Raw genomic sequence first — 21,125 nt, forward strand, 5'->3', positions numbered from 1 at the left:
TCTTGTATCCATTCTGATGGCTGATCCTTTCTCGGTCCGGAGGACTGCAGAATTCACCTATCTGTATTCAGTGTCCTGAGCTGTATCGGTCCTCTGTCTTGGGTTCATCACCCAGTTAGACCTTCCTATTTGGACACTACTATCCTTTCATTTGGGTAAATTTCTTTAAATTACTGCATTGGTGATTCCTGCTCTCCCTTTTGTGTGTTTTTATATTGCTAAGATGTTGAACCTCAAAGTAATTCTCTTCCATTTTTTTTTTTTTTTTCTACTTCCTAAAACATATGTCTTCAACTCTATCCATCAACCATTCCACTGACTTTCCATTTCTGTGTGTGTTAGTCGCTCAGTCGTGTTCGACTCTGTGCAGCCTCACAGACTGTAGCCCACCAGGCCCCTCTGCCCATGGGATTCTCCAGGCAAGAATATTGGAGTGGGTTGCCATTTCCTTCTCCAATTCTGCTATACTATTTTTTAATTTCCAAGGGCTCATTTCTTTCCCCTTTTGGGTTTACTAGATAGCAGTCTGTTTTTGTTTCAGGACTGCAGTATCTTCTCTAATGGCTCTGTGAATGTGAACGATTGTGTATTTTGCTAATTTTGGTCTTTCCTGCATAGGCTATATTTTCTACAGATTTCTTTTGCTTTCTTTCTTTCTTTTTTTTTTTTTTACTTTGTTCCCTGTGTCATGTAGAAACTTTTCTCAGAGTCCTAAGCTTCTTGATTCTTGTTTGCTTATGTAAAGAAAAAATGAGGGCCTAAAAATCCATTAGAAGCTCTGAGTCCATGAGTGGGACTTGCTGACTACAAGCTTTGCTGAACAGCAACCTGGCTGGCTGGTTGGAGAGGCTGCAGGACCAGTACCTGATGATCTAGAATATGGTATTTCTCCCAGAGGGTGAAAGTCCAGCTTTGGGGACAAAGTCCCAGTCACTGTGTCACGTGACTCCACACATATTTTGCGGCATGGTAACCTGAGTCTCGGGTCTTCATGGTCCCTCAGGCCTGATGGGGAGTCTGGCAGCCACCCTGTTACAGGGAAACAGAAGGGCATTTATATCTGGCTTCTTCATAAACACACTTTTCGCTAATCCTCCATATTTTAGCCCTCATAGACTCCCACTTTTAGTGGTCCCACTGAGACGGGGAGATTTCATGGTCTAAACTCTATCGGTTCTTAGCTATTCTCGCCGACAGCTCACAACTTAGTTTGGAAGTTCAGCTGATGATTTCACCCCATTGGACATCAGCGTTCAGGTCTCCAAGTCATTTACATTTGCTGCATCTCTCCTCCTTATCTTCCTGGGTCTTTAAAAGTAGTCCCCTCATACTGCCCTAGTGGTCCAGTGGGTAAGACTCTGCCTGCCAGTGCAGGGGACATGAGTTCAGTCCTTGGTCCAGAAAGATCACACAGGCCAGGGGGCAGTCGAGCCTGTGTGCCAACTACTGAAACTCACATGTCCTGGAGCCCATGCTCCACAAGAGAAGCCACTGCCATGAGTAGCCCACACACAACTAGAGAGTTGCCCCCTCACGGCAACCAGAGAAAGCCCACATGCAGCAATGAAGACTCAGTGCCACCAAAAATAAACAAGATAAAATAAAAAAAATTAAAAAATAAAATAAATAAAAATAAAAATAGTCCCCTCAACTCACTTTAAATGGAATTTGGGAAGAAAGGAAAAGTAGGTATTTGTGTTCAATCTGCTGCTTTTCTCACCAGTTTATTGATGGGAAGACTGAGGTTCAGAAAGGCTAAGAGATGTGGCCAAAACAACAATTCTAAGAGAAGCACTTTGTCTTTTTAAAAAGTCCATGGATAGTGTATTCAGCCGAGCTTATTTCCAGAGGAGACCTGGCAGGTCACATGAAGCAGGTCAGGGACCTCCCTGGAGCAATACAACAATAACATTTATTAAGTGCTTGTTGTATACCTGGCACTGTTCTGATTTCTTTATATATGTTATTAATAATACATTTCATCATCACAACAGCTTTATAGCATAGGTTACTATTAACATATCCATTTACAGAGGAAGAAAGTAAGACACAAAGAGTTTATTATTTATCCAAAGTCACATAGCTATGAAGTGGAGAAAGCAGCGTGTGCACCTCCACCAGGGTTTCTGAACCTGGGCACATTGGGCACTTGGAACTTGTTAACTCATGTTGGGGGACACTGTTCTGTGCCTTGGGAGGCTCTTTTAGCTGCTCCCTAGATGCCAGCCCTACCCCCATAGTTGAGACAACCAAAGATGTCTCCAGACATCAGCACGTGGTCCCTGCAGGACATAGCCACCCCTGATTGAGAATGACTAGCCTGTGCAGACGTGCTTTTCTCCTGACCCCTTGGCTGTGCTACTCCTTGGTTTGGGGGTCTGTCGGGGGGCCCTCTTCCCTCATCAGATCTGAACAGCAAATTCCACGATTCCTGGGTCTGTGGGAAGATCCCCGCCCACTCCAATCACCAATCCTCATCCTACCCCTCTAGGACCCCCTTGTCTGTGGGTGCCACTGGATATGAAATAAAAGAAGAAAAATGAAAAGGCAGGGCGCTCAGCTGAGTGGAGCATGGGCGCATTTGGAAAGGCCGAGTCATTAATCTCTCGGTTCTCTCTCTCTTGCCCTCTTCATCTCCGCAGAGCCAAGGTGAAGAAGGGGGTGAACATCCTGAGCACGCGGACCAGCGAGCCTCGGCAGTGGGACGTCAAGCAGGAGATGGGGAACGGAGGCAAACACGCCACCACCGCTGTGGTGTGCCAGCGACTGGCGCCAGGCGCGCGCAACAGGTAAGAGGGAGGGGCTCCCTCTCGATTGGCGACCCAGGCTTCCAAGACCCGTTCTCCACCTAAGAGCCCTGCCTTAGACTCACGTTAACCACTGCTTAGTCGAGCTGTCACACCTTGGTTCGACAATCTGGAGACACTTAACATCACCAGCAGGACCTTTTGGCATCTCCGGTAGGAAGGGCAGGGCCCTGATTCCCAGGGTCTCTCCTCTTCGGGTTTTGAAACAGAGATTAGCTTGCAAGGTCTAGTCTGCTTTGTGCAGGCTCATTCATTCTCCTCATATACACTCATGTCCTGGAGGCTGTGGCATCTCCGGTTGCCCTTGCTTATCAGAGGCTGCTTTCTTACAACGTGTTCGCCCTTTGTGCAAAGTGTGTGATTCTGTGATTTATACTAAGAAATACATATTTGGTCTTTGTGCCTGTTCCTGGCACAGAGCTCTGAAAACCCTTGGACTTTACAAGGATGAGAACATCAAAGTGACTCTTGTTTATGTCAATAAGGTGACTTTTGGAAAGCCTCCTAGTTCACCTTAAGATGCAGGCTGGTTGCCAGGGGAACCAAGGCTGTGATTAGAAGCCTGGAGTATTCAGCCCCACCTCCTGGCCTCCTGGGTGGAGAGGGGGACTGAAGACTGAGTTCAGTAGCCAGTGGCCAATATGAGTTAATCAATGGTGCTCATGGAATGAAGCCTCTTTAAAAACAAAACAAAAGACTGAGTTTGGAGAGCTTCCGGGGTGGTGATCAGGTGGAGACTCAGGGACAGTAGCGCCTGGAGAGGGCCTGGGAACTTGCCCATACCTCGCTCTGTGCGTGTCTTTCATCTGGCTATTCCTGAGTTATAGCCTTTCATAATAACCAGTATTTTAGTAAGCGAAGTGTTTCTCTGAGTTCTGTGAGCCACTCTAGCTAATTAAAGGAACCCAAGGAGGGGGTCATGGGATCCTTCGATCTATAATAGATCGGTCAGAAGCATAGGTAACAAGTTGGGCTTGCAGTTGGCATCTGAAGGTGGGAGTGGTCTCATGGAACTGAGCCCTCAACCTTTGGGATCAGACACTGTCAGTAGAGAGTGTCAGAATTGAGTTGAATTGTAGGACAGCCAGCTGGTCAGAGAATTGTGTAGTGGTGGTGGAAAAAAAGACACACATCAGAACTGGTGTCAGGATCATAAAGGATTAGACTTAGTCTTCAGTGAAGAGGAATATAAAAATGAAAGGTGACTCTCAGTGGCAACAATGCATAAAGGATGCTCTGTGAGCTTCTAGATAGACATCCTGGATTATTATTTAACATAATTGCTTTCCCTGTATAAAATCAACACTTACTCATCTGAGAATATTTGTGAAAATAGTTAGACAAGAAAGAAACTAAAATGATGTATCAGTATCTCTTCTACCTAGGGACTTCCCAGGTGATGCTAATGGTGATGAACCGAACTGCTAATGCAGGAGACGTAAGAGACATGGGTTCGATCCCATGTCTTGATCGGGAAGATCCCCTGGGGGAGGCATGGCAACCCACTTCAGTATTCTTACCTGGAGTATTCTACAGACAGAGGAGCCTGGCAGTCTACAGTCCATAGGGTCGTGTAGAGTCAGACACAACTGAAGTGACTTAATATGCACACACGCATCACTTCTACCTAAGGATAATCCACTGCTAATATGTTGGTTCATTTTCTTCCCACATATTATACATAGATAACATTTGTGTATAATAAATATGTAGTAGATTTACTTTTTTTAAACAAATCTGGTATCATAGTATATATCCTGTTGCTTAATATCTTAAACATTTCATACACACACACACACACACACACACACACACATTGTGTGTGCTCAGTCACTCAGTAGTGTCTGACTCTGCAGCCCTGTGGACTGTAGCCCACCTCTGTCCATGGGATTCTCTAGGAAAAAATACCAGAATGAGTTGCCATGCCCTTCTTCAGGGGATCATCCTGACCCAGAAATCAAACTTGCATCTCTTGCATCTCCTGCATCAGCAGGTGAATTCTTTACCATCAGTGCCACCATGGCCAATATGTATATATTTATATATAAATATATAGTCGACTTGTCCATTTCTTTTTTGCTTAAGGTGGCTTCTTCGACTTGTCCATTTCTCTTTTGCTTAAGGTGGCTTCTTAGAATCAAAAAGTTTGATTGTGTTTTAGGGCTCTTGATACAGTCTGTCAGCGTGTTTTCTTGACGGGATTAACTATATATATATATATATATATATATATATATTGCCCATGCCATGCAACATGTGGGATCTTTGTCCCCACCCAGGGATCAAACCCCTGCCCCCTGCAAGTCCCTAAATTTCGCTTATATTGATAACATCTTCCTTTGACATTATTTCCTCAAAAAACTTTTAAGATTCCATCACATAGATTTCAAAGAAGGCAATGGTAACCCACTCCAGTACTCTTGCCTGGAAAATCCCATGGATGGAGGAGCCTGGTGGGCTGCCATCTATGGGGTCGCACAGAGTCAGACATGACTGAAGCGACTTAGCAGCAGCAGCACATAGATTTAACTCTACATTAATCACGATATCCATATTTGAGGATATTTAACTTGTTTCCAAGTTGGATTCTTATAGATAATGCAGCACTAAACTACCTTCCTGGAGAAGGCAATGGCAACCCACTCCAGCACTCTTGCCTAGAGAATTCCGTGGACAGGGGAGCCTGGTAAAGCTACTGTCCATGGGGTCACACAGAGTCAGACACAACTGAAGCGACTTAGCATGCATGCATGCAAACTACCTTCCACAGGCAGGAGACAACTTGTCCACTTTTGTTTTGCTTAAGGTGGCTTCTTAGACTCAAAAAGTTCGATCATTTTTTAGTGATGCAGTCTGTCAGCATCTCTTCTTGAAGGGATTAGCACTATAGGAAGAAACATCCAGTTCCATTATTGGACATATTTTCTTCAGTGAATACGCCAAGGCTGCCAAGAAAAACTCTGCAAATGCTCCACTTCACTGAGAAACACCCAGTTCTTTTACTTGTAAAACTTCTTCCTCCATCCTGCCTTCATTGTGCAGCCAAAAAACACATCTGGTGTCCTGAACAGCTTACTAGATCAAACACCAGCCTTCACCATCATGCTCCCAAGAAAGATTCTTAGTACATCTGGGGGTGAGGGTTGGGTGTCCAAATGTCTCAACTTGTGAAAACATGGTCAGAAGGAGATGTGTGCATGGGTCCCTTGCTCTAAGCAGAAGAACAGAAATTGAATTAAGTCTCCTGAATCAAATGCACATAAAATCTAATTAACCCCACAAGATTAGTGTTGATTATGCAGATTAAAGGGAATGTGTTCATTAGCAGGCAGTGGATTTATGTAAGTAAATAGCCCTTTTTATTTATTTATTTATTTTAATTTTATTTTATTTTTAAACTTTACATAATTGTATTAGTTTTGCCAAATATCAAAATGAATCCGCCACAGGTATACATGTGTTCCCCATCCTGAACCCTCCTCCCTCCTCCCTCCCCATACCATCCCTCTGGGTCGTCCCAGTGCTCTAGCCCCAAGCATCCAGTATCGTGCATCGAACCTGGACTGGCATCTCGTTTCATACATGATATTTTACATGTTTCAATGCCATTCTCCCAAATCTTCCCACCCTCTCCCTCTCCCATAGAGTCCATAAGACTGTTCTATACATCAGTGTCTCTTTTGCTGTCTCGTACACAGGGTTATTGTTATCATCTTTCTAAATTCCATATATATGTGTTAGTATACTGTATTGGTGTTTTTCCTTCTGGCTTACTTCACTCTGTATAATAGGCTCCAGTTTCATCCACCTCATTAGAACTGATTCAAATGTATTCTTTTTAATGGCTGAGTAATACTCCATTGTGTATATGTACCACAGCTTTCTTATCCATTCATCTGCTGATGGGCATCTAGGTTGCTTCCATGTCCTGGCTATTATAAACAGTGCTGCGATGAACATTGGCGTACGTGTCTCTCTTTCCTTCTGGTTTCCTCAGTGTGTATGCCCAGCAGTGGGATTGCTGGATCATAAGGCAGTTCTATTTCCAGTTTTTAAGGAATCTCCACACTGTTCTCCATAGTGGCTGTACTAGTTTGCATTCCACCAACAGTGGAAGAGGGTTCCCTTTTCTCCACACCCTCTCCAGCATTTATTATTTGTAGACTTTTGGATCGCAGCCATTCTGACTGGCGTGAAATGGTACCTCATAGTGGTTTTGATTTGCATTTCTCTGATAATGAGTGATGTTGAGCATCTTTTCATGTGTTTGTTAGCCACCTGTATGTCTTCTTTGGAGAAATGTCTATTTAGTTCTTTGGCCCATTTTTTGGTTGGGTCATTTATTTTTCTGGAGTTGAGCTGTAGGAGTTGCTTATATATTTTTGAGATTAGTTGTTTGTCAGTTGCTTCATTTGCTATTATTTTCTCCCATTCTGAAGGCTGTCTTTTCACCTTGCTAATAGTTTCCTTTGATGTGCAGAAGCTTTTAAGGTTAATTAGGTCCCATTTGTTTATTTTTGCTTTTATTTCCAATATTCTGGGAGGTGGGTCATAGAGGATCCTGCTGTGATATATGTCAGAGAGTGTTTTGCCTATGTTCTCCTCTAGGAGTTTTATAGTTTCTGGTCTTACGTTGAGATCTTTAATCCATTTTGAGTTTATTTTTGTGTATGGTGTTAGAAAGTGTTCTAGTTGCATTCTTTTACAAGTGGTTGACCAGATTTCCCAGCACCACTTGTTAAAGAGATTGTCTTTAATCCATTGTATATTCTTGCCTCCTTTGTCAAAGATAAGGTGTCCATATGTGTGTGGATTTATCTCTGGGCTTTCTATTTTGTTCCATTGATCTATATTTCTGTCTTTGTGCCAGTACCATATTGTCTTGATAACTGTGGCTTTGTAGTAGAGCCTGAAGTCAGGTAGGTTGATTCCTCCAGTTCCATTCTTCTTTCTCAAGATCGCTTTGGCTATTCGAGGTTTTTTGTATTTCCATACAAATTGTGAAATTACTTGTTCTAGCTCTGTGAAGAATACTGTTGGTAGCTTGATAGGGATTGCATTGAATCTATAAATTGCTTTGGGTAGTATACTCATTTTCACTATATTGATTCTTCCAGTCCATGAACATGGTATATTTCTCCATCTATTAGTGTCCTCTTTGATTTCTTTCACCAGTGTTTTATAGTTTTCTATATATAGGTCTTTAGTTTCTTTAGGTAGATATACTCCTAAGTATTTTATTCTACCTGTTGCAATGGTGAATGGAATTGTTTCCTTAATTTCTCTTTCTGTTTTCTCATTATTAGTGTATAGGAATGCAAGGGATTTCTGTGTGTTGATTTTATATCCTGCAACTTTACTATAGTCATTGATTAGCTCTAGTAATTTTCTAGTGGAGTCTTTAGGGTTTTCTGTGTAGAGGATCATGTCATCTGCAAACAGTGAGAGTTTTACTTCTTCTTTTCCAATTTGGATTCCTTTTATTTCTTTTTCTGCTCTGATTGCTGTGGCCAAAACTTCCAAAACTATATTGAATAGTAATGGTGAAAGTGGGCACCCTTGTCTTGTTCCTGACTTTAGAGGAAATGCTTTCAATTTTTCACCATTAAGGATAATGTTTGCTGTGGGTTTGTCATATATAGCTTTTTTATTATGTTGAGGTATGTTCCTTCTATTCCTGCTTTCTGGAGTTTTTTTATCATAAATGGGTGTTGAATTTTATCAAAGGCTTTCTCTGCATCTATTGAGATAATCATATGGTTTTTATTTTTCAATTTGTTAATGTGGTGTATTACATTGATTGATTTATGGATATTGAAGAATCCTTGCATCCCTGGGATAAAGCCCACTTGGTCATGGTGTATGATCTTTTTAATGTGTTGTTGGATTCTGATTGCTGGAATTTTGTTAAGGATTTTTGCATCTATGTTCATCAGTGATATTGGCCTGTAGTTTTCTTTTTTTGTGGGATCTTTGTCAGGTTTTGGTATTAGGGTGATGGTGGCCTCATAGAATGAGTTTGGAAGTTTACCTTCCTCTGCAATTTTCTGGAAGAGTTTGAGCAGGATAGGTGTTAGCTGTTCTCTAAATTTTTGGTAGAATTCAGCTGTGAAGCCGTCTGGACCTGGGCTTTTGTTTGCTGGAAGATTTTTGATTACAGTTTCAATTTCCGTGCTTGTGATGGGTCTGTTAAGATTTTCTATTTCTTCCTGGTCCAGTTTTGGAAAGTTGTACTTTTCTAAGAATTTGTCCATTTCTTCCTCGTTGTCCATTTTATTGGCATATAATTGTTGATAGTAGTCTCTTAGATCCTTTGTATTTCTGTGTTGTCTGTTGTGATCTCTCCATTTTCGTTTCTAATTTTATTGATTTGATTTTTCTCCCTTTGTTTCTTGATGAGTCTGGCTAATGGTTTGTCAATTTTATTTATCCTTTCAAAGAACCAGCTTTTGGTTTTGTTGATTTTTGCTATGGTCTCTTTTGTTTCTTTTGCATTTATTTCTGCTCTAATTTTTAAGATTTCTTTCCTTCTACTAACCCTGGGGTTCTTCATTTCTTCCTTTTCTAGTTGCTTTAGGTGTAGAGTTAGGTTATTTATTTGACTTTTTTCTTGTTTCTTGAGGTGTGCCTGTATTTTTATGAACTTTCCCCTTAGGACTGCTTTTACCGTGTCTCACAGGTTTTGGGTTGTTGTGTTTTCATTTTCATTCGTTTCTATGCAAATTTTGATTTCTTTCTTGATTTCATCTGTGATTTGTTGGTTATTCAGCAGCGTGTTGTTCAGCCTCCATATGTTGGAATTTTTAATCGTTTTTCTCCTGTAATTGAGATCTAATCTTACTGCATTGTGGTCAGAAAAGATGCTTGGAATGATTTCTATTTTTTTGAATTTACCAAGGCTAGCTTTATGGCCCAGGATGTGATCTATCCTGGAGAAGGTTCCATGTGCGCTTGAGAAAAAGGTGAAATTCATTGTTTTGGGATGAAATGTCCTATAGATATCAATTAGGTCTAACTGGTCTATTGTATCATTTAAAGTTTGTGTTTCCTTGTTAATTTTCTGTTTAGTTGATCTATCCATAGGTGTGAGTGGGGTATTAAAGTCTCCCACTATTATTGTGTTATTGTTAATGTCTCCTTTCATACTTGTTAGCATTTGTCTTACATACTGCGGTGCTCCCGTGTTGGGTGCATATATATTTATAATTGTTATATCTTCTTCTTGGATTGATCCTTTGATCATTATGTAGTGACCATCTTTGTCTCTTTTCACAGCCTTTGTTTTAAAGTCTATTTTATCTGATATGAGTATTGCTACTCCTGCTTTCTTTTGGTCCCTATTTGCATGGAAAATCTTTTTCCAGCCCTTCACTTTCAGTCTGTATGTGTCCCCTGTTTTGAGGTGGGTCTCCTGTAGACAACATATATAGGGGTCTTGTTTTTGTATCCATTCAGCCAGTCTTTGTCTTTTGGTTGGGGCGTTCAACCCATTTACGTTTAAGGTAATTACTGATAAGTATGATCCCGTTGCCATTTACTTTATTGTTTTGGGTTCGAATTTATACACTGTTTTTGTATTTCCTGTCTAGAGAATATCCTTTAGTATTTGTTGGAGAGCTGGTTTGGTGGTGCAGAATTCTCTCAGCTTTTGCTTGTCTGAAAAGCTTTTGATTTCTCCTTCATACTTGAATGAAATCCTTGCTGGGTACAATAATCTGGGCTGTAGGTTATTTTCTTTCATCATTTTAAGTATGTCTTGCCATTCCCTCCTGGCTTGAAGAGTTTCTGTTGAAAGATCAGCTGTTATCCTTATGGGAATTCCCTTGTGTGTTATTTGTTGTTTTTCCCTTGCTGCTTTTAATATTTGTTCTTTGTGTTTGATCTTTGTTAATTTGATTATTATGTGCCTTGGGGTGTTTCGCCTTGGGTTTATCCTGTTTGGGACTCTCTGGGTTTCTTGGACTTGGGTGATTATTTCCTTCCCCATTTTAGGGAATTTTTCAACTATTATCTCCTCAAGTATTTTCTCATGGTCTTTCTTTTTGTCTTCTTCTTCTGGAACCCCTATGATTCGAATGTTGTAGCATTTAATATTGTCCTGGAGGTCTCTGAGATTGTCCTCATTTCTTTTAATTCATTTTTCTTTTATCCTCTCTGATTCATTTATTTCTACCATTCTATCTTCTAATTCACTAATCCTATCTTCTGCCTCTGTTATTCTACTATTTGTTGCCTCCAGAGTGTTTTTAATTTCATTTATTGCATTATTCATTATATATTGACTCTTTTTTATTTCTTCTAGGTCCTTGTTAAACCTTTCTTGCATCTTCTCAATCCTTGTCTCCAGGCTTAAATAGCCCTTTTTAAAAAAAAGGTTTATTTTCATTTATTTATGGCCATGCTGGGTCTTCTTTGCTGCACTCAGGCTTTCTTTAGTTGCAGCAAGTGGAGGCTACTCTCTAGTTGCAGTGTCCAGGCTTTTCACTGTGGTGGCTTCTCTTGTGGAGGACAAAGATCTAGAACACAGGCTCAGTAGTTGTGGCACACAGGCTTAGCTGTCCTGCAGCATGTGGAATCTTCCCAGACCAGGGATTAACCCATGGCCCTTGCATTGACAGGAGGAATCTTACCACTTTGCCACCTGGGAAACTGTGAGGATATCTCACTAGGCTATAATCACAGTGTCGGTCAGGCTTGGCTGGTCTCATCTGAAGGCTCAGGAATCCACTCCCTAGTTCATGTGGCTATTGGGAGGATTCAGGTTCAAGGATTGCTGGACAGAGGACATCAGTGTCTTGTTCCTTACTGGGCATCCCTCTCCATCAGGGCAAGCACATGGAATGACACAGGGAGAAAGAAAATGCCAGCAAAGGGAAGTCATAATATTTTATAACCTAATCTTGCAAGTGACATATTGGTTGTGTCTTATTTCATTAGCGATCTGGGCTCCATTCAAGGGGAGGTAATGACCAAGGAGAGAGTGGATGAGTACCAGGAGATGGGGATGACTGGGAGTCATTTCACACTGCCTGTCTCACCTCAGATACTCTGCAAATTGGAGAGGACTTGTCTGTGAACTCTCCCAGGGCAGAAGGAAAGAATTGAATATGCAGAGATAAAGCATGATGGCATTCCAGGCAGAGGAGGAAGATGGCAAATGTTTAGATGTGTGAGGGTGAGTGATGGTCCTGGGCTGGAAGTAACACCATAAGGAGTTTCAGGGGTTAGTCTGGAAAGGTAAGCTTGGCCCTCTCATGGCAGGATGTGAATTACAGACCCATAGTTTAACCTCTCATTTTCTCAGTTGTTTATCTCCTACCCTAATCTTCCAATTGATTTACTCTTTCAATTCGACTTAAGCTAGTTGATTAAAAGGGAAATTTTATGGTTCTACCTGTATTAGTGAGAGTTCTTAAATGTTCCTAAAGTGGTGATCCCGACTTATTTCAGCAGAAGAGGGATTTATTCAAAGGATATTGCAGGGAAGGCTGTAGAATCAGCTTAGAAAATGGTCAACACCAGTGGAATCTTAGCAATAGCCAAAAACTTGTCCCAAATCGTACTTTATCATGTACCACTTAGACCACTACACGAGAGTTTTCTCTTTTATAGTGTTTATTTTCTTTTATTTATTTTGCTGTGCCAGGTCTTAGTTGTGGCACACAGGATCTTTAATTGCAGCATGCAGGATCTAGTTCCCTTACCAGGGATTGAACCCAGGCCTACTGCATTGGAAGCTTGGAGTCTTAACCACTGAACCACCAGGTAAGTCCCAAGAGTTTTCTTTAAATTGTCTATTTATTGCTCTGGTTTTTAAAAGTTTCCCTTCATTCTTAGTAATAATGACCTTGAAATTGTATACTTAAGTTAGTTTCAATATGCATTACAATAAGTACAAAACTATAAGAATTGTTAAAAGTCATTTCCTTGGTGATTAGAACAGGGGCATAATTTATGCATATTCTTATCATAATAGGAAATATAACCAGTGAGTCACCCCGTGTGGTGGTCACTGCCCTGTTCTGGTTCCTCTTGAAACGTTTACACTGCCTCTCTGCACCTATGTGAGTGTATTAGTCAGCTCTTGCTGTAACAAACTGGGTATTACAGCACAAACTGTTACACCACAAACTGAGTGGCTTATACAGCATACATTTATCCTTTTACCCTTCTAGAGGCCAAAAGTCCGGGATCAAGGTGCTGTTAATGTTGGTTTCTGGCGAGCCCTCTCTTCCTGACCTTCTTGCCTTGTCCTTACATGGTCTCTCCACTGCGTGTCCATTTGGAAAGAGAGAGAGCTCAGATGTCGCTTCCTCTTCTTGTTGGGACACTAGTCTGGTCAGGTTGGGACCCTATCCTTATAACTCCATGTAGCCTTAATTATATGTATCTTTCAAGGTTTGTTAAACAAGGAGCTGATTTATTTCAGATTTCCCAATAACATTTGATACAGTGTAAGTTCTACATCTAAAGTGTGTCCAGAATTTTTCCCTTCTGCCTCCTTTTTTTTTTTTGTGGCAAAATATACATAACATAAAATTTGCTACTTTAACCATTTTAAGAGTAGAATTCTGTGTCATTAGATGCATCACATTGTTGTGTAATTATTACCACTGTCCAGCTCTAGAACTTTTCCATTTTTCCAAACTGGAAACTCTATGCCCGTTAAACAATCATTCCCCACTCCCTCTTCCCCACAACCCTGGCAACCCTTGTTCTACTTTGACTCTCTGAATTTGACTATTCTAGATGCCTCATATAGGTGGAATCACACAATATTTGTCCTTGTGTGCTGGGTTATTTCATTTAGCATAATCTCTTTAAGGGCCATCCATATTATTGCTGCTGCTGCTAAGTCGCTTCAGTCATGTCCGACTCTGTGTGACCCCATAGACGGCTACCCACCAGCCTCCCCCGTCCCTGGGATTCTCCAGGCAAGAACACTGGAGTGGGTTGCCATTTCCTTCTCCAATGCATGAAAGTGAAACGTGAAAGTGAAGTTGCTCAGTTGTGTCCAACTCCTATGACCCCATGGATTGCAGCCTACCGGGCTCCTCTGTCCATGGGATTTTCCAGGCAAGAGTACTGGAGTGGGTTGCCATTGCCTTCTCCCCACTGTATGATATATGTGTACATATCATTGATTCACTTCATTGTACAGCAAAAGCTAACACAACATTGTAAAGCAACTCTGTGCATGCATGCTAAATTTCTTCAGCTATGTCTGACTCTTCATGACCCTAAGGAGAGTAGGCAGCCAGGCTCCTCTGTCCATGGAGCTCTCCAAACAAGAATACTTCAGTGGGTTGCTGTGCCCTCCTCCAGGGGATCTTCCCAATCTAGGGATCAAACCCGTGGTTCCTGCGTTATAGGTGGATTCTTTACTGCTGAGCCACCAGGGATGCCCAAAGCAACTATAAACTCTCCCCCAGAAAAACCATGAGTTAATTACATTTTTAAAACCCTATCTGTAAATGCAGTTACATTGAAGTTTAGGGTACCCACATATGAATGTCGCAGTTGGGAGACACAATTCCATCTGTAATACTTGATCTAAAAGCCTGCACCTGCATCCTTCAGATCGGTACCTGGAGCCCCTGGAACCCTTTTGCATACTCATGAAGATTTCTGGGAAACCATGGGAGTTTTCTTCTTCCTGGGGCAGACCTTGCAAATGATGGGTGAATGTGGAGCATGAAAGCCAAGCTCCCTTTCCCCTGGTACAAAGAACTCCGAGTGGTGACTGATAGCCAGGGCTCCCACAGGAGCAGAATAAGGCTGGGACTTTTCCTGAAATCATACCTTTCCCTTGCATGAATTGTTCCCCTCTCTCTTACCAGTTTTTCCTGGAAAAGCTTCCCTTCTCCATCACTTACAAGTGAATCCTCATCTTAAGGTTTGCTTCTAACAAACCCAACTTGCGATTCTCAGAAATGTAAAGGCCCCTGCTTCTTTTCCTGGGGGAACAACCTCCTCTATGTACAGTTGGGGAGAAGGCAATGGCAACCCACTCCAGTACTCTTTCCTGGAAAATCCCATGGACAGAGGAGCCTGGTGGGCTCTGCAGTCCCTGAGGTCACTAAGAGTTGGGCACAACTGAGCGGCTTCACTTTCACTTTTCACTTTCCTGCATTGGAGAAGGAAATGGCAGCCCACTCCAGTGTTCTTGCCTGGAGAATCCCAGGGACGCGGGAGCCTGGTGGGCTGTGTCTCTGGGGTCGCACGGAGTGCGACTGAAGCGACTTAGCAGCAGCAGCAGCAGCATATACGGTTGGAATAGAGAACTTGGAAGGAAGACCATCCATTAAAATAGCTGTTTCAAGGGACCACTTTTCTCCTGAAGTCCAGCAGCTCTGAAGCATCCTGTTCACTCTTTCCTGAAGCCACACCCATAAGCCCTCAGATCCAGGAAGATAGCTTGCACATGGTCCAAATACACACCTAACTGTGTTGAATTTAGTTTCCACTCCTCCGAGATCAATGTTGTAACAGTCTGAGCATCTCGGCAATCACACAACGTCAGTGCACAGCCTACTAGGTTGTACTTCGTCCATCCGGATTGTGAGGCCAGTGGAGCAATTAACATCCTCTCTGAACCCCATAACTCTAAGTGAATCAACAAAGCCAGTGCCTCTTTGCAGGCAAAGAGGATGAAAAGCACAGGGAACATATATTGTGGTTCTCTTGAGTGTAAGTTTTATTGTTGCGGTTTTGTGGGTTTTGTTTTTGTTTTGGGGGAGGGGTTGTTTCTTTTTGGGGGGCTGGGCAGTGGCATGCAAGATCTTAGTTCCCTGTCTAGGGATTGAGCCCGTGCCCCCTGAAGTGGAAGTGTGGAGAGTTAATCACTGAAAGTCCCTAAGGGTTCATTCTTTGAGAGGAATCTTCTACTTGCTCTTTTCTCTCCCTTCCACATTCTGAAGCTTTTCCAAACCTGGGGTTTGGGCTCATCTGAGCATTAGAGGATCAAGAATTTCATAAAGCCTGGGAAGTAAGTCCATCATGAAGGGAGGCCACAGTTGAGTCCAGGCTCCACAAGTTTGCACCTTTATCTAATCCATGCTTTTTCCCTAAGCTTTCTCTGAGCCTTACTCTCCCAAGTTCATTCCTTCAAGAGAAATGCCAAAGATTAGAGTTTTCTGTAAACTGTGGGCATTCTTTATTTAAATTTTACTCATTTAATTTTTTTGAAGTATAGTTGATTTGTAGGGTTAATTTCTGCTCACAGCAAAGCGATGCACTTGTACATGTATGTGTGTGCTTATATATATACATTCTTTCGTGTTCTTTTCCATTATGGTTTATCACGGTGTATTGAATATAGTTCTCTGTGCTATATGGTAAGACCTTGTTGTTTATCCATACTCTATATCACAGTTTGCATCTGCTAACCCCAGCCTCCCAGTCCTTCCCTCCTCTACACCCCCTCTCCCTTGGCAACCATCAGTCTGTTTTCTGTCTGTGAATCTGTTTCTGTTTCATAGATGAGTTCATTTGTGTCATATTTTAGATTCCACGTGTAAGTGATACCATATGATATTTGTTTTTCTCTTCCTGACTTCACTTAGTATAATCTCCAGTTGCATCCACAATTGCTGCAAATACTGGAGTGGGTTGCCATTTCCTTCTCCAGGGGATCTTCCCAACCCAGGGATGGAACACCAGGTCTTCTGCATTTTAGGCAGATTCTTTACCATCTGAGACACCAGGGAAGCCCGCAGGTGGCGTTATTTCATTCTTTTTTATGGCCATGTAATATTCCACTGTGTGTCTGGACCTCATCTTCCTTATCCATTCATCTATTGATGGATATTTAAATTGTTCCCATGTCTTGGCTACTGTAAATAATGCTGCGGTGAACATAGGAGTGCATGTATCTTCTCGAGTTTTGCCCAGGAGTGGGGTTGCCAGATCATTTGGTAATTCCATTTTTAGTTTTCTGAGAAACTTCCCTACAGTTTTCCACAGTGGCTGCAACAATTTACATTCTCACCAACAGTGTACTAATCTTCCCTTTTCCCCACACCCTCTCTAGCATGTATTATTTGCGGACTTTTTGATGATGGCCATTCCGACTATTGTGATGGATACCTCATTGTGGCTGTGATTTGCATTTCTCTGGTCATTAGCATTGAGTATCCTTACATGTGCCGGTCGATGGGCATTCTTTTAAGTTAACTGGTAACTCCATGCTGGGCATCTTCTATGGCTCTGAGTGAGACTGACTCCCACGAGGGTCACTGAGTGCCACCTGCAAGATCCCCAACCTGGCCACACACACCTGTGCTGTTATCTCCTGAACACCTGTATTTAAATGGGTTCACTTATGCATTTTAAAAGTTCCATATTAGGTTTTTTTTTTTAACATTAGCATTCATTCAGGGGGAATATATCTCTCTGGGGAAGCAAACACATTATCTCAGAAATAGAAACTTAAATAACAGTAATATTCTGCATGTTTTGTAATGCTTGACAACATACAAAATAATACTCTGTATTTCATAGTTCCTGACATTTTACAAAATGCTTTGTGTACGTTATTTCAGGAACTCATTCCCATGGTTTCAGGAACTGAGATTCATGCCATTGGGCAGATAAAGAAAAGAAATGAAGACACTCAGAGGCAGAAAGAGTGTCCATCACTTGGACATTTGTGCAAATAATATTTTTAATATTTTCTTCTAAAATAACCTTCCTGTCTATAAATACACAGGAAAGTCTCATATTCGTTGCGTGAATTAAAATTCAATATACAGGAACAAATATTATTGATGTCTATGTTCGTGTGCTCTGTTGCTCAGTCATGTCCAACTCTTTGCGACCCCATGGACTGTAGCCCTCCGGGCTCCTCTCCCCATGGAATTTTCCAGGCAAGACTACTGGAGGGGGTTGCCATATCTTTCTCCAGGGGATTGATGTCTAGCTGGCTGGTATTACCAACAGAAAGCTTGGCACTTGACCTTGAGGTTCAGTTCAGTTCAGTTCAGTTCCATCACTCAGTCGTGTCCGACTCTTTGCAACCCCATGAATCACAGCACACCAGGCCTCCCTGTCCATCACCATCTCCCAGAGTTCACTCAAACTCAAGTCCATTGAGTTGCTGATGCCATCCAGCCATCTCATCCTCTGTCGTCTCCTTCTCCTCCTGCCCCCAATCCCTCCCAGCATCAGGGTCTTTTCCAATGAATCAACTCTTCGCATGAGGTGTCCAAAGTACTGGAGTTTCAGCTTCAGTATCAGTCCTTCCAATGAACACCCAGGACTGATCTCCTTTAGAATGGACTGGTTGGATCTCTTTGCAGTCCAAGGGACTCTCAAGAGTCTTCTCCAACACCACAGTTCAAAAGCATCAATTCTTCAGCACTCAGCTTTCTTCACAGTCCAATTCTCACATCCATACATGACCACTGGAAAAACCATAGCCTTGACTAGACGGACCTTTGTTGGCAAAGCAATGTCTCTGCTTTTGAATATGCTATCTAGGGTGGTCATAACTTTCCTTCCAAGGAGTAAGCGTCTTTTAATTTCATGGCTGCAATCACCATCTACAGTGATTTTGGAGCCCAAAAAATAAAATCTGCCACTGTTTTCACTGTTTCCCCATCTATTTCCCATGAAGTGATGGGCCCAGATGCCATGATCTTAGTTTTCTGAATGTTGAGCTTTAAGCCAGAGATTAGCAAATACCCAGGTGATACTAAAGATACACTAGTCCCAAATGAAGATGTTCTCTTTTTTTCCCTCCTTTATCTTTTATTTTCTTCAGTGCCCCTATGTCACTTATAATCAGAAACATGTATTAAAAGCACATTTTAAACCCATATTCCTGAGACTTCCCTTGTGTTCCAATGGTCAAGACTTTTCCTTCCAATACAGGGGGTGCGGGTTTGACCCCTGGTCATGAAACTAAGGTCTCTCATGGCCAAAAGTCAAAACATAAAACAGAAGCAATATTGTAACAAATTCAATAAAGACTTTAAAAACAGCCTACATCAAAAAAAGTCTTTTTAAACAATTAAGAAAATAAACCCATATTCCACATCTTATGTAACTATTACCATAAATATAAATAGAAGTAGTATTGTTAGTCACTCAGTCATTGACTCTTTGTGACCCCATGGACTGTATGTAGCCAGCCAGCCTCCTCTTGTCTAGAATTCTCCAGGCTAGAGTACTGGAGTGGGTTGCCATTCTCTTCTCCAGGGTATCTTCCTAACCCAGGGATTGAACCCAAGTCTATAGCATTGCTGGCAAATTCTTTATCATCTGAGCCTCCAGGGAAGCCCCATAAATATAAATACTTTTATACGTGTAATTTTATACAGTTGCCATCATTCTGTGACAGAGCCTCTTTTGTAAGTTAACATTGCCAAAGCCCTTTGCCTGCCCCAAACTTAATTTGTTAATTATCTGCCTAACAACTTATTAAACAGATGAACCTGAATTAATTTACAGAGCCGTATATTGTAAGGCTTCTTGGTGGTCTATTCCTACCTATTTCATATAAGTAAGTCAGTGGTGTACATTTCCATGACTGTATAGTACCTTCCCATCCCTTTCTTCCTAGGAGACTGCAGGGGATCTGGAGACGCTGCAGGTGATACTTGCAAACCCAGGTTACAGGTGTGGGTGGTCACTGCCAGCTGAAAGGGTGCCCACATGACAGAGCTCAAACAGAGCTGCCCACACGGGAGTTGGACCATTTAACCAGAGGCTGCGGACGTAAGGGAGCCAGACAGGGAGCCTTGCATGTGGGAGAGGTAGGCAGAGGGCAGGAAGAACTGCATCCACTGAGGGGGAATGCTGGAAACTTCCCTGGTGAGAACACAGGCCCAGTGCTGCCTGACCTCTGGACTTCTCTAGAACAGCTGACTGTCCTAGAAAATCTCTCGATTTGTAAAAGTTCAGATTTTTAAAATCACTGTGCAGATCAAACAAAAGGAATATTGTTCAGGAAAATAGTCCATTAGCGAGTGAACTGTGCAGAAGGGGCCAGTTTGAGCCCGTGGTACATTACGCTTTGGGTAAAACCATGCCTGTTTTCTTTAGGGGGTTAATTGCCTGTATCTTTGAGGCATCAAATCAACAGCAAAATAGCCCACCTGGACATGGATGGTGTGTCTCTTTAGGAGGGACTTATAAGTGAGGCCAGGCCTTGCAAAGACTCAGCTCACCTTCCTTGTATACCACATACGGGAGCCTTCTAAAGAGATCAAGTGGCATGATACCCCTTTTGTTCTAGCACCTGTTATAAACTCAGCTCCATCCTCCTGTACCTTTTTCTCACTCACCATTCGCTTTCATTAAGCATCAGCCCTACCAGGAAACCTGTCTGGGACATAGTATTCCCTCCTTTCCAGCCAAGCATCCCCCAGCCGGGCTAGGCAGGGGATATCTTCTGGGTCCATGCACGTCCCTAGAAAAACCCAATGACACTCATCTCACTCTTCCTTCTGCCCAGAGCAACAGCTGCTGCTGCCACCCCCAAGCCCCTCAGTCATCACACTTCAGGGATGCTCTGCCTCTGGAGGAGATTAGGTCATTCAGGCAAGTCATAAAAGGAGAAGGGCTTTTCCAAAAGCAAAGATCTTTGAAACTAGTGAATAAGATGCCCATTGGTATTCATTTTAGCAGCCTTGATCACAGACCTGTCTTCTATTCACAGCTCTTTGTTTTGGGGAATTCTGGAGTGTGCTTAGAGCTGCTGCATGTAAACACTTTCGGCAGAGCTTCTGGGAATGATCCACGAAGATAATCTGCTTTTCCCTGAAAAAAATAGCCCAGACTGAGTTCCTTCTGTAAGAGCTATTTGAAGATAGCACAGAAAACCTGCAAGGCAAACTCCTACGAATGAAATTCACCCAATCAATGGGATGAAGCCTGCTTTTCAGGCTCCCCAAGGAAGAAGTCAAGAGCATCCTGACTCAGCCCACCCTAAACTCATAGCAGGCTCCTGTCAGTCTCTGCAGCAGAGAATTTATTGATGTACATATTGTGTGTTCTCCGTAAAATGTTCGCTTTCCTCCCACTTTCAGCTGTGACGAAGGTTAAAGCCCAAGATGGTTGTGGTTATTGGTATTTTCTGTGATTTATAGAAGCTAAACTCTCCCAAGGGAATTTGCTGGAAGCCCCCAGGTGTGGGGGAACAGGCAGAGAAGAGGCTTGAAAGTGCTTGAGAGAAGAAGAGGTTTTCCTTGGAGACCTAAGAGCTGATTCTGTCATCGAACCTTGATCTGATGTCTGAAAGGAGCATTTGTTTTCCTATTGCCTGGTGCTGTTTAAAATCAGAGTATCCAATCATAGTAAGTTAAGTAAGTCAGA

General features: G+C 42.2%; 1 protein-coding gene across 1 annotated transcript in view; it reads left to right on the forward strand.

Annotated features, from left to right (window-relative positions):
• Positions 1–21,125, forward strand: part of TMEM132C (transmembrane protein 132C) — a 452,942-nt gene that overhangs the window by 276,368 nt on the left and 155,449 nt on the right. Inside the window, exon 3 of the mRNA XM_070386332.1 lies at positions 2,643–2,789. Within this exon, the coding sequence (XP_070242433.1) occupies positions 2,643–2,789 (147 nt within the window). The remainder of the gene's footprint in view (positions 1–2,642; positions 2,790–21,125) is intronic.

This window comes from Bos mutus, chromosome 17 (genome assembly GCF_027580195.1).
Source record: "Bos mutus isolate GX-2022 chromosome 17, NWIPB_WYAK_1.1, whole genome shotgun sequence".
NCBI classification, from domain to species: Eukaryota; Metazoa; Chordata; class Mammalia; order Artiodactyla; family Bovidae; genus Bos; species Bos mutus.